The 12,646-nt window shown below is 38.1% G+C and overlaps 1 protein-coding gene across 3 annotated transcripts in view; it reads left to right on the forward strand.

Annotated features, from left to right (window-relative positions):
• LOC124711389 (germinal-center associated nuclear protein) overlaps positions 1–12,646 on the forward strand; it is a 294,702-nt gene that overhangs the window by 271,750 nt on the left and 10,306 nt on the right. For all 3 annotated transcript variants that reach the window (XM_047241452.1, XM_047241443.1, XM_047241459.1), the window contains one exon: positions 11,253–11,459. In XM_047241452.1, coding sequence (XP_047097408.1) covers positions 11,253–11,459 — 207 coding nt within the window. The remainder of the gene's footprint in view (positions 1–11,252; positions 11,460–12,646) is intronic.

Raw genomic sequence — 12,646 nt, forward strand, 5'->3', positions numbered from 1 at the left:
ACCTGGAAGTCTGTAAACAATTTTATGAAGTAAGACATTATTGTCGCATGGTTTGCCTCTTGTACAACCCTGACCTCTCTCGCTACGTTATACCAACGCCATGTAGGGACAAGGTGGCGTTAGCTACGCGCCGCTCTTGCCACAGCAGTGAGAGAGCTGATTCCCCAATGAAAGCGATTGTATGATAATTAAACATTCGTTGACAAATATGGCTGATATGTTATCTACAACATTCTTTCCAAATAGCTATGAAATAGACACAAATAAATATACGGTTTAGAACACGTCCAAATTTTATTTCTTGTAATTACCGCAAAAATGCGAAATATTGATACAATGTTCAAAACATAGGTTTTTTGTTCACCAAGAACATACAAGCAAAGACGACATATGACAGCCCTGCGAATCACAGACGTTGTTAGATGTCGTAGACAAAACTGGGCTGGTGTTACGAATGAATCAGGCCTAGTATCAGTATATTTCGAGGAGTGCCACGCATATTTAATCAAATTCTGAAACCGTGGGGAAGAAAATTGATAATGTACTACTGATTGCAGCTTGAGAATATTGTCACGGTGATAGACTGGAAATTGCAATGATCTGCACACAATAATTTTCTCTGTTAGTTTTCTGTAAAATGCCTTCCACTGACGGAAAAATTCTCTGTCTAAAGGTTGAATTACGTTCGTCATTCCGGGTGGAATCTGAAGTATCACTACTTCTTTGTCAGTGTGGGCTCGAAATACAGCTTTTAATGAATCAGACCTTTTATGACCTGACCACGAATCTAGAAGGAAAAGAGATTTGTTCCCGCAGAACGGAAGAAAAGCATGACGCATGAAAAGTGTAACGGTTTCATTTCCCATTTTTCCAGACTTCGATGCGTCTACCACAAGATTGTTTGCGTAGAACATTATTCTTCTGACTCGTGGTCCAAAACGTCCAGTTGGTTCTCGAAGACACACATATAATTTAGGCAGCAATGAACCATCCAGACTAATTATGGACATTATAGTGTATGAATGGGTGGACTGCGCAATCGCCTCAATATGTTTTTCCCCTTTGAATGACAGTGTTATTTTCGCACCCAACCTGACTGATCTGCATTGTACACGTACGATTCACTAAAACTATCGATCTTATTTTTTGCATTCGTAAGAAAAGCTTCTATCATTTCGATTTGTGTCACTTCATTTTCCGACCTGTTTCTCGAAACAAATCTTGTTATTTTTCTTGCCACAATTTTATGTGATCTTTTGAAGCGAGTAATCCAACTTTCAGAAGCTGTAAATTCTTTAGCGCCTATCGCGTTGGCAATCTCTAACGCCCAATCACGCAAAGTTGTATCGGTGACGCTAAATGACTGTAGTCTGGCATCGGTAAATAGCTCAAAAAGTCGCACATTTATCTCCGTCGCAATTTCCAGTCGACTCTTACGTCGTCCAGCGACTTCCTTTTTCCATCTGTGCAATTCACGTTCAGAACTGACAAAGCGATACTTCTTTTGAACAGTACTGACATGTAGGCGTTTCTTACCACTTTCGTTCAACCAATACGTCACCACTTTTTCTTTGTCTGAGAAGGTAATTGGAGTTGCTGGTGTTAGTTTCGGAGATAATTGATAATGGTACGTGGCACTATCAATCGAAGAGTCTTCATGAGTGCAACTTTTCGTCGGTGTCTTCGCCGTCTGTAGATTCACAGTCTGCAATATCGAGTGTTTCAGTTGTTTCTAGCCGCATGTCTGCACCATTTGCATGCTCGTCTAGAAGTTTAACAACCATGTCGCACAACACATAGTCTTCACGCGTGTTTTCTATTGATTGCTTCATTTGGTGTCTGTGGTATATCTCCATGGCAAGCAGCTAAATATTTATAGGGTTCGCCATCACCTGTGAGGGGAGATTGAATGTTCACCGTAAAGTGGCTTACGGAGTATAGATGAACATGTACAGAACATCATTCACCTCTCTAACCAGTTTCAGGACGGTATGTTTCGAAATACGTACCAGAAATTAAAAGGACGTGCATGCCACAGAAACGAATATTCGATTCCCCATTCCACCAAAACCGTGCAGCGATATTCCTCTTTAGTGAACGCCGCGATAAGACGGCCGCACTTCCCGACCATGCGCACAACGCCCGCGACTCGCAATTTCCAGGGGTGGCCAGCCGTCACTGCAAGCGCCAAGCAGGAAAAACAGCGATGTTCGTGATTTTTTTAGGTGACTTCCAGTTCATGTCAACAGCCACAATTTTGCATACGAACCTTTTGCACAGTTAAATAACAGTGCTAAAAAAAGCAATACATGTTTCGGCATGACAAGTCTGACCATTCCCTTGTTAGTGCTTCCCTCTTTGTCCATGGTATAGGGTATGAAGTAGAACAAAAAGTTACGTGAGGGCGTACTTCCATTTTGTACATACAGTCCATAATGATACCTGGTCTTTTTTCAAATACGTGTATATAAGCAAGCGTCAGTTCCCTAAGTTCCACTTGCTGTTCATGAGACAAGCACTTTGATTCACTTATCTTTATGTTTATTGTGCCGACATTTACCTATTCTGCTGCCGACTGTTCGCTGTTGTATGTGGTGATAAACATGACTGTGGGATTTACAATTGAACCTCAGTCATGAGTAACTTCAGTTTTACTTCTATCAGTACTTCCCCTGATTAGGTCTATTGCAAAAAATTGGTTATTTACTATGAAATGATATTTGCCCTTGCATACATCAATTTGTACTTGGTATGTCCTAAATGTATCCATACCAATTAAACAGTCAACTATTAATTTCTCTACTATCAAAAAATTACATTGCACAGAAAACTGTTCTAATTGGATGGGAATTAAAGCTTGTATTTTGACTCCTTTCAATTTCTGACCAGTCAAAGTTTGTACCTTGCAATTTTGCATTGGCGGTGTGGGTATATGCCCTCTTGAAAGAATCCCTGTGCCATCAAATTAGTCATAGCACCTGTGTCAAGCACAATGGGTACATCAAGGTCAAATATTTTGGCTTTAATAGTAGATTGTACATTACCTGCTATCAAGTTTTCCTGTGTATCCCCATTCCTTTGGTACAGATCATCTTTCAAATCACTACCTTGATCATGTCTGATGAAGCAGGTATTGATCAAGCTCGTACCCCACTCTCCCCCCAGGTCACAGAAGGGGGTTTTACCGTGACCGGTTCAAGTTTTCCGGCATCGCGATGGCATCGGTCTGTGGGTTAGGTGTAACTTGTACTATATGGACTGTTGGTGTTTGATCACACCAGTTAGTATCCTGTGAGGCTCTTGACTCAAATTCCCTTTGCATTTGCGTGTTATTCTGCATATGTGCATTACTTTGCTGGCCAAATTCTGCTGCCTGTGGATTATTCATCTGTCTGGTATTGTTTTGTGTTTGCCAAGCAATCAGCTGATTATTGCTGATAGCCTGTGTCTGTACATATTATACAGACTGGCCATACGCTACTTGCCGGTTGTAGTTGTTTTTGTTATTGTACTACGAATCCATTGTTTACTCGTTGGTCTGTAAATCCCTGTGGCACTATCTGTGTATTAACTGGCTTGGGTTGTACTGGTCTCTCTTCATATATAAAATCTATTGAATCCAGTAAGATAGAAAGTATTCGGTGTCGTGTTCCGGAATGGTAATGAGTTATTCCCTGATGTGGGCAGGTAGATGGCTCTTTAAAATTTTCGGCACGCCTACTTTAGATACCAGGTTAATCCAGTATCTGGTTTTATTCAAATATTTTTCAAAATAGTCCCTTAAGCTTCCATGTTCGCTACTGAATGGAGCTGGGTTGAATACTTTGTGTCTGAGCTTCCCCTTTATGACCTCAGACCAATATTTACCCAGAAAGTCTCTTTCAAACTGTTCATAGTAGTGGCAACATTCCGCCATGTCCAAAACCCATAGCAGATCGTCGCCCTGTGTGCAGCCAACGACTAATCTAACTTTCTGGGCTTCGGTCTAGGTATGAGGTAAAACATTTCAAAATGGGCTGATAAAGACCAAGGGGTTTGTTCCTTTCCTTTTCAGAGGTAAATACCAGAAAATGTTGATGCCTAAGTAACCCTTCATCTGCAAGTAATATTGACAAACATGCCGCACTGTCAGTGATAGGTATGTTTATATTAGTTTGTGGCATAGCGCATGGCAACTGCACTTGCTCGACAGGTACAACTGCCGGCAAGTGTTGTTACATTCTGCAACCTTCGCTGTATTCTTTCAAAGGGCTAGCCAGTGAAAGTATCTAACTTCTATAAAAGCATCGTTTTTTTTCTGTCAAATGTTGTTTTGGAATGTCAGTAGTTTTAGCAATACTGCCTTGTAACCTTTCCTCTGCTCCTTTAAACTTGAATCTATTTTAGCTAGAAACTGACTTTCTTTCTCTTATAGAGCTGCTTCTACTGTATCTACATAAATCTGACACTCTCATACAACCTTTCCAACAAGGGTGCTGCCCTTATCCAGCATTCCTGCTTCAGTCTTTCAGTTATTTCCTTTACATCTGCAAAAATCTTATCTCTCTGTTTTTTGGCAAATTTTGACTCTAAACTTAACTGGTCCACTCTTAGACTTAACTTTTGTACTTCTGTAGGTAGGTGCAATTTTTACCGACGCATCCACTTGGGATTGCATCTCCTGAATTTGAGAATATGCTTCACTAAGGTTTTGTAACTCACCTGGAAGTTGTTCCCATTTATCATCTATGAATGACACGCTTTCTATTAATGTATTTATATTGCAGGATATGTCAGTAATTATTTCTTGTTTTAATTATTTTCCTAGCCTTGCGAACTTCCTAGATAGTTCATCAGATAATTCAGTGCGTATAGTTTTGCTCACCTCACTGAACTGTTGACTAATACTATTCTTGAAATCGTTAAATGCCTGATTTTGCTGTGTAAACTGTTGTCCTCTATTTTCCTGATGTTTTTTGAACTGCTGTGTCATACCCTTAAGTTGTTGTGTTTCACTTTCCTGTAGTTCCTGTTTTGTGAACTGTTGTGTTATTTGTTGCATGAGTTGTGTTAAATTGTGTGTCTCACTAGTAATTACATTGTTTTTATGAACTGTTTCCTGTTCTTGCATTCACAATGTCGTGAGCAAATAATCAAAGGAATTTTCGCTGTTGCACTCTTCGGTTTCGCTATTTGAAAAAATATTTCCTAGTGAGAACTGAGAAATTGTCTCACCGAGTGTCATAAAAGTGGCATCATGATTAGTTATATTACCAGTGTCGTCATTTATTGATAGTGGGATGCCAACCTCATTGTTTTGGTTGCCATGGGCCAGTTCACTAGTTGGCGTATTACCTTCAACTGTTGCCGAGCTCAGATTTCCGACATCTTGGCATATTGCATTTTGTTATGAATTTTCAACAATGACCAATTCCTTTGACTCCATTGTGAATAGTTTTTAACAAAATTATGAATAAAATTTTTCAAAAATGAAATTCTTTCTGTTTTCACACTTTAATTAAAGTAGATTTAGCTGTGTATTCACTAATGAACCTGGTTATTATCTGACACAGTCTTATAGTGACTTATCTTGCACTTTAATAATGACTCTGTACAAATTTTCATCTTTTCTGTGGAAATGCACTTTCCGTAAAGGATATTACTTGGAAGAAAAAGAGATTATCCACTGCCAGAGTGATGGCGCCAAGTGCCGCCATATAAGCATACAGCGTAGCAGCTTCCTACCTTTACTGCTGAAATCAGTATTCCTGGCTCGTCTCATTTGTAGGCAGAATTAATTTTAATATGCTGCTTAAATGGTTTTATCATTCCCAATCTCATGGGCATGTAACAAATACAATGAAAGTTTCCTTAGTTCCTTGTAACAATAATATGAATCATTTCTCAAAAATTTTTATCTCATCAATTGAAAGGTCTATTCATATTTCACTTGGCGCCGTCCTTTAAACGGTCGCCATTGAATAATGATGTGGAAATGGATTAATAATTGCTTGAATAATTGGAGAAATTGATTGGAAAGAATAGTTGAAAAAATTTTGAAGGTAATTTATGAATCTGTGCACAATTTTGGGTGAACTTTAACTGATACCAATATCAACAGACCTTGTATATCATTACATTCCAGGTCGATAAACATAAAAAATGATGAGGCAGGCTTTAAGGGAAAATAATGTTGTTACATAATTAGACTGAAAGTGACTTTTGATACTCTAAATTTTCTAGATGATGATGATTCAGACAAAAAAGGCATAACTATAGTTTACAGTTACCACAGGAAGGATGATGAAATCCAACACGAGAGTACAGGGAACAAGAAAGAGGTTTGTGATTAAATGGTCCAGTAAAGGAATAGTGAATAGAAGTGAGCATGGTAGGGAAGAGGGGACTGAGTGACGATTGGTGGAAATTGAATTGGTTCCCCAAGAAGTCTGGAGGTAATAAAATGTTGCTGGACCTGATAGTGTGGCAGATTTGATACAGAATGTAAAGAGAAATTAACCACTCTCTTCAAACAGTACAAATGATGCACCTCCATCAGATTAAAGTGAACAGCAAATAAGTATAGTGAGTCAGGATGCTATTAAATGCTATCAAAGTAACAACAGTAAAGTTATCCACAACTAAAATGTTGGTTTGAACACAGTAATGCTTTACTGGGCTTGGTTCTGTGGTATGATGTATTGTCTTCCTCTGCTCTTAGAATTGACTTACCTAGCAAATCATACAATTTTATGTTGATTCTGAACCATAGTGCATAGTGCAACTTGGCACTTTTCCCCATTAAAAAATCATTGCTTGAGGAGAAAGAAGAAATAACTGTAGAAAAATAACTAGGGATTGAACCCCAGACTTTTGGTTGGCAATCTGGTACTTACCCCCTGCACAAATGAACTAATATCACAAGTAAAATTAATGATAAAAAGGCAAATATAATAGTAGGAGTATTGGGTTGATATTAGTAGCCTCAAATAAGTACTTATTATTTTGATTTAGGACTGGGTAGTAATGGTATTAATAGTCTTATACAATAATATTCTAGTTTTATAATTATCATGTTATTTACCATACAACCATGTTAAAACAATGAAAAGAATTTTGAGAGTCACTCTGTAATCATGTAGCACCCTAACATGCGAAACAGCAATCGCTAAATAATGATGTGACAATCTATACTTTCCTGGTATATAAATTCATAATATTCTTGTTTGATCTAAAGCCTAATCATACAGTTTTATTTTAACAGTCCAACTGGCTGCCATATTCAGGTAAGAAATCTGTTAGTTAAATATTTTCAGAAGTGACACCAAAGAGAAGCAATGTGTCTGTGAGAGAAATCGTTGCTCCTGTCCCATAATGCAGAGTGAAGGTACAGCACTCAAGTGATAAAAGCTGGCAGGTAACTGGAAAGTACTGTGGAGTAGCTGCCTCTGTTTTCCAAGTCAAAAACCATTGTTTTTTCATTCTTTTTTTCCAAAATAAAACAGGATTCCGCATTTCACTTAAAGGGTAGACCTTGTCCCTATTTAGAATATTATCTGCCAGTCTAATTTCATTTGATTCCTTTAAGACAGAGCCCCAATAGTGAGATGAAGGAGCAGCTGTCTGTGCCTGTGCCTCGTCATCTGGCTAATATACGTTTTCACACAGTGACAAGTGTATTTTGTCTGCCAGTTAAGATTAAAGCTGTACTTGGATCAGTTAAAGATGAACTAAGACTGCAGAAGTCCGGTGTTGACAGACTAAACATGGCATATAAAAATTCAGTAGTATGTTCATTAAGGACTGAGGAAGAAAGTGTTGTCAATGGTAACTTGTGTCTTCTACATCAGATTGTTCCAAGGCAGCCCCGTGGATCACAGGCTCGACCAGAGAACAGCTGCTAGAGGATAGGCTGCCTGCTAGGATACATTTCACGACACATGCACACTGCTGTGTTACAAGCCTGTCACTTAGTTATGTCTTGTGCTTCCCAGTGGAAGAATGGTTTGTGTTTGTTGAGAAAGATGGGCTGCCTCAGTGTCTTGTGTGTCGTAAAGCTCTGAGTATAATGAAGAATATAATATCACTATATGTGTATTTACACTATGCACTATGATGAGCTGGACATTAACTCAAGAAAGCAACTCGATAACACTGAAGAGTGAATTTCAGCAACAGATAAATCTGATACTAAATAAATAAATAAGTAACAAGTGAATACATACTACTTCTACATGCTCTGTATATATAATGAATTTGTTTATTTCAAACGTGTTATGCAACTATTGTAGATTGCTGACATCGATGACAATTCAACTGATGTAGCACTTCAAGCAAGCTACAAAGTTGCACACATCACTGCAACAACTGGAACATCTTTCTCAGTTGGCCCCCAGTGAAATCATGCCTGCTCACTGTCATAGAGTGCTTAGCATCAGCAGACATTACGAAATTTGAAGGAGTTTGCCTCTCCAAGTAAATGGTATCTCGTTAGACCCGTGATAGGGCCACGAATTTCGAAAATCAACGGAAGCAGAAGTGCCACACTTTCACAGCTTTTTCATTAGGTCTTGATAAAACCACACAGGTAACAGACATTGCTCACAGTATTTGTGAGGGGCATTAATTCAGAACTACAGGTTTTTGAGGAGCTGCTAGACACACAGGTGGTGATATATTTGAGGTTGTCTGTGAGTCTATAGAAAACATGTGCTTGCCATTGGACAGGCTCTGTTCTGTTGCAACTGACAGAGCACAGCAAATGGTTTGGAGCCAGCAAAGCTTTGTGACTGGTGTGAAGTAAAAAATCAAGATGGAATTTCGGAAAAAAATATCAAACATACATGGCTTTGTGTGCCAAGAAGCCTTTTGTGCTGAAAGTTTGGAATGCACCAGTGTCATAAAGGATGCAGAGAAGTGTGTAAATTTTGTAAGGTACCACAGTGTCAACCATCACCAGTTCAAAGACTTTTTGCATGACCTGGAAGTAGCCTATGGTGATATTCCATATCACTGCACAGTATGGGGCTTAGCAGAGGCAAAGTTCTCAACATATTTTTTGCAATTCGGGAAGAAACTGCATTGTTTACAGAAATGAAAGGAGAGATGCAAACATCACTCATTGTCAGTGACGAGACATGGGTAGCACACCTGGCCTTCCTAATTGACATTACAACACATTTAAACAATTTAAATACGTCACTTCAAGAAAAGGCTATATTAATTGTTTGATACATGCAATAAAATTAATGCATTCATGGACAAAATTCATATATTTGAAAGAAAATTTGCTAGTGGAAATTTAACTTTTTTCACGTGTTTTTCATCTCCTCAGTTGCCTGAAGAGATATGTTTAGTGATTATCAACAAATTATTGTACAATGTCGCCCAAGTTTTGAGGTTAGGTTTCAGGACATATGATGTCTACAAAATGAGTTAAAACTGTTTAGGCCTCCATTTTCAGTTGTGCCAGGTACTGTTTTCTTCAGAAATACGACTAGAACTAATAGATTTTCAAAACAGTACACTGCTCAAAGACAGATACTACAAAACCACGAATTTGGCAAGATTGTATCACAATCTTCTTGCAGAAGACTTTCCCAAATTACACAGTAATCAAGCTGACATCATATCTATGTTTGGCTCAACATATGCTTGTGAATGACTTGTTTTCTGTAATGAAGAGAGTAAAAACTGCAGGAAGGTCCCAACTATATGACCCAACACTTAAGAGTAGTCTGTGTCATACAGCAGCTCAAGGACTGACACTCAATATTTCATTAATCATGAATAAACAGAAATGTATTTCTCAAACTAGATAGAGTGTTCATATGTTTGTCTTATATTAATGTTTTTGTTGATTATATTCAGTCATCCTGTATTACATTGTACATGGTCTCCTCACTAGCCAGTGTTTTGTGCACAGTGCTGCATGTAAGCTGCTTGCCCAGCATTGTCCACCTGTGATGTTGCACATGTGTGTGCAAGCTGTTTACTCGCTCCTGCACACCAGTGCCCATGGGAACCCATTGCTCACAGCTGAGCTTTCTAGCTGGAACAGCATACTCTACACTATGCGCTTTTATCTACAAGTGTGTTTATCTGCTAAACTACATAAAATCTAAAACACAAATCCTCACAGTTTAGAAAAACAGAAACTGAAAATTAATTTGACTTCAAGACAAGTGACATAATCTGTTTGAGGCAGGCACTTTGCAATGTGATTCCTCAAGGGTAAAAATGAATAATGCAGGAGTCCTCACTTTCATCATTTAATTAAGAAAAAATTATAATGTTAAAAGATCATAATGTTCTGTTTGACTTCCTTTACTTTTGTTTTCATTTTTGCCACAGTAACATATTTTTTCACAAAAGGTATCTGTTTTACAGTCTTCGTGTGCCATATTCGAATAACAGTACAGTGGGGATTTTTTTTTGGGGGGGGGGGGGAGGGAGAGGGGGAGAGATTTCTTTAAAAAAGTATGAAATAAGCAATTTTTTTTTTAATTTTGTGTCTAATTTTCTTGAGAACTTCAAACATGATTTTATCATTGCCCTTTGCAAGCCTATAGTACATACTGGGTGGTCAGGAAGAGCCTGAAAAACTTGTAAGAGTGTTGTAGGGTAGGCTGAGCTGAGAAATTATTGTTAAGTAAAAAAATCAGTATGTTGTACTCTTTCCAAGTTAACTGGCATTGAAGTTAGTCAATCAGACCACTGCGTGCGAAAATTCAAGTGGCCCATCAAATACAAATAGTGTCAGTTGGTTCTCAAAGTGTAGATGATAGTGCACAAGACTGCTAAGTCTCTGGCTTAGGTTTGATTCTTACTACTGTTCTGTGTCCTATTTTTGTATCACCCTCATGTTTGTTTTGAGGAAACCAAATGAAAACATTTTGCAACACTGCCTTTGGCTGGCGTACTGCTGGAAATTGCACAAGCACAACGGGTCTAACTGCCTAATTTTAATGCTAATTAACTCAGAAATGTCACAATGTATCATTTTTTTTTCATAACAGTTATTTCTCAGCACAACCTATGCTAAAAAAACCGTACAAGCTTTTTGCACTGTTTCTCACCGTACAAGCTTTTTGCACTGTTTCTCACCGCCCTGTGTATTGCATAATACTGCTAATTTTTTTCAGCAGCAGCTAAATAAGTACATTTCAAGTAAAAATTGGTGTTTTTGTGGTAATATAGAAACATTTTTTTATCTTCCAGTTAATTCTGATAATTAATCAATGACACTATTATCACATCTGATTTTTTTTCAGCAAGTATTGACATTTTATGTCACACTGTCTCACCAAAATCTGACTGTGAAGGAATCACTTCTTCACCCAGGTCATTCCAGTCACAGAGGAAACTGAAACGTCAGAGGAATGCTGTTGATGCAGCTGCATTGCTAGCCTCAGAATTAAAGATACTTTCATCACGACAGGAAAAAATATTGGAGGATCTAGAAAGAAGTATTGAAGAAGGTATATCCATTTTTTAGTTTTATGAAAACTTAATCTATATAACAAAGCTGCAAAATAATGAATATTATGTTTTTACCATTTGTTCAATTTATTACCAGTTAAATCACGTTAATTGCATGGGATGTGTAAATATAACAAATTTTTTTTATAAAAATAAAATGTATGAACTTTCTCTCTCTCTCTCTCTCTCTCTCTCTCTCTCTCTCTCTCTCTCTCTCTCTCTCTCGCACGCACACACTTTATTGTGTGTCTGTGGTGTGGGTGGATGGGGAGGGGGGTGGGGGGGGGGGGGTTACAAGCCATTATGTTTCAGACATAGAGATCTTAACCAAATTGTTGCACCATCATTTGTTGGCAACTAATACAAATGAAAAATTATTGATGTAAAGAAACCTCGTTTTATCATTCATTTACATAATATCCCTTCAAGTATTCTAAGTGTGCTATTATTATCTGAAGATGTGTTCTAACAGTTTTAGAATTTTTCATACCTCATTAAATTTTTCTCATATTTCATTTTTATTCGCTCAAGTATATTATCTTTCATGTTTATTTTGTGCTTTGTTCGTACAATTAAATTTTGTGGCGATCTTTTATAATGATCGTACTGTATGTATAACAAATACTAACAAAGAGATAGAGGGGCTGGCCAGTACTTACCTCAGCTCAGTACAGCCGATAGATACACATAAAACAGAACTGAAAATTTACATTCCTAGCTTTCGGAACTTTGTTCCTTCATCAGGGAGGAGAGAGGGGAAAAAAAGGGAAGAAGGGAAAGTGGATTCAGTTACTCACAACCCAGGTTATGAAGCAACAGGGAAAGGTAAACAGGGAGGGTAGCAAGGATGGAGGCATGGTTGTCAGAGGGAAGCCAAAGATCTTTGGCTTCCCTCTGACAACCATGCCTCCATCCTTGCTACCCTCCCTGTTTACCTTTCCCTGTTGCTTCATAACCTGGGTTGTGAGTAACTGAATCCACTTTCCCTTCTTCCCTTTTTTTCCCCTCTCTCCTCCCTGATGAAGGAACAAAGTTCCGAAAGCTAGGAATGTAAATTTTCAGTTCTGTTTTATGTGTATCTATCGGCTGTACTGAGCTGAGGTAAGTACTGGCCAGCCCCTCTATCTCTTTGTTAGTATTTGTTTCACATCTTATATGAGATTTTCCATTAATCATTTAGTACTGT

The sequence above is a fragment of the Schistocerca piceifrons genome, chromosome 1, assembly GCF_021461385.2.
Source record: "Schistocerca piceifrons isolate TAMUIC-IGC-003096 chromosome 1, iqSchPice1.1, whole genome shotgun sequence".
Taxonomy (NCBI): Eukaryota; Metazoa; Arthropoda; class Insecta; order Orthoptera; family Acrididae; genus Schistocerca; species Schistocerca piceifrons.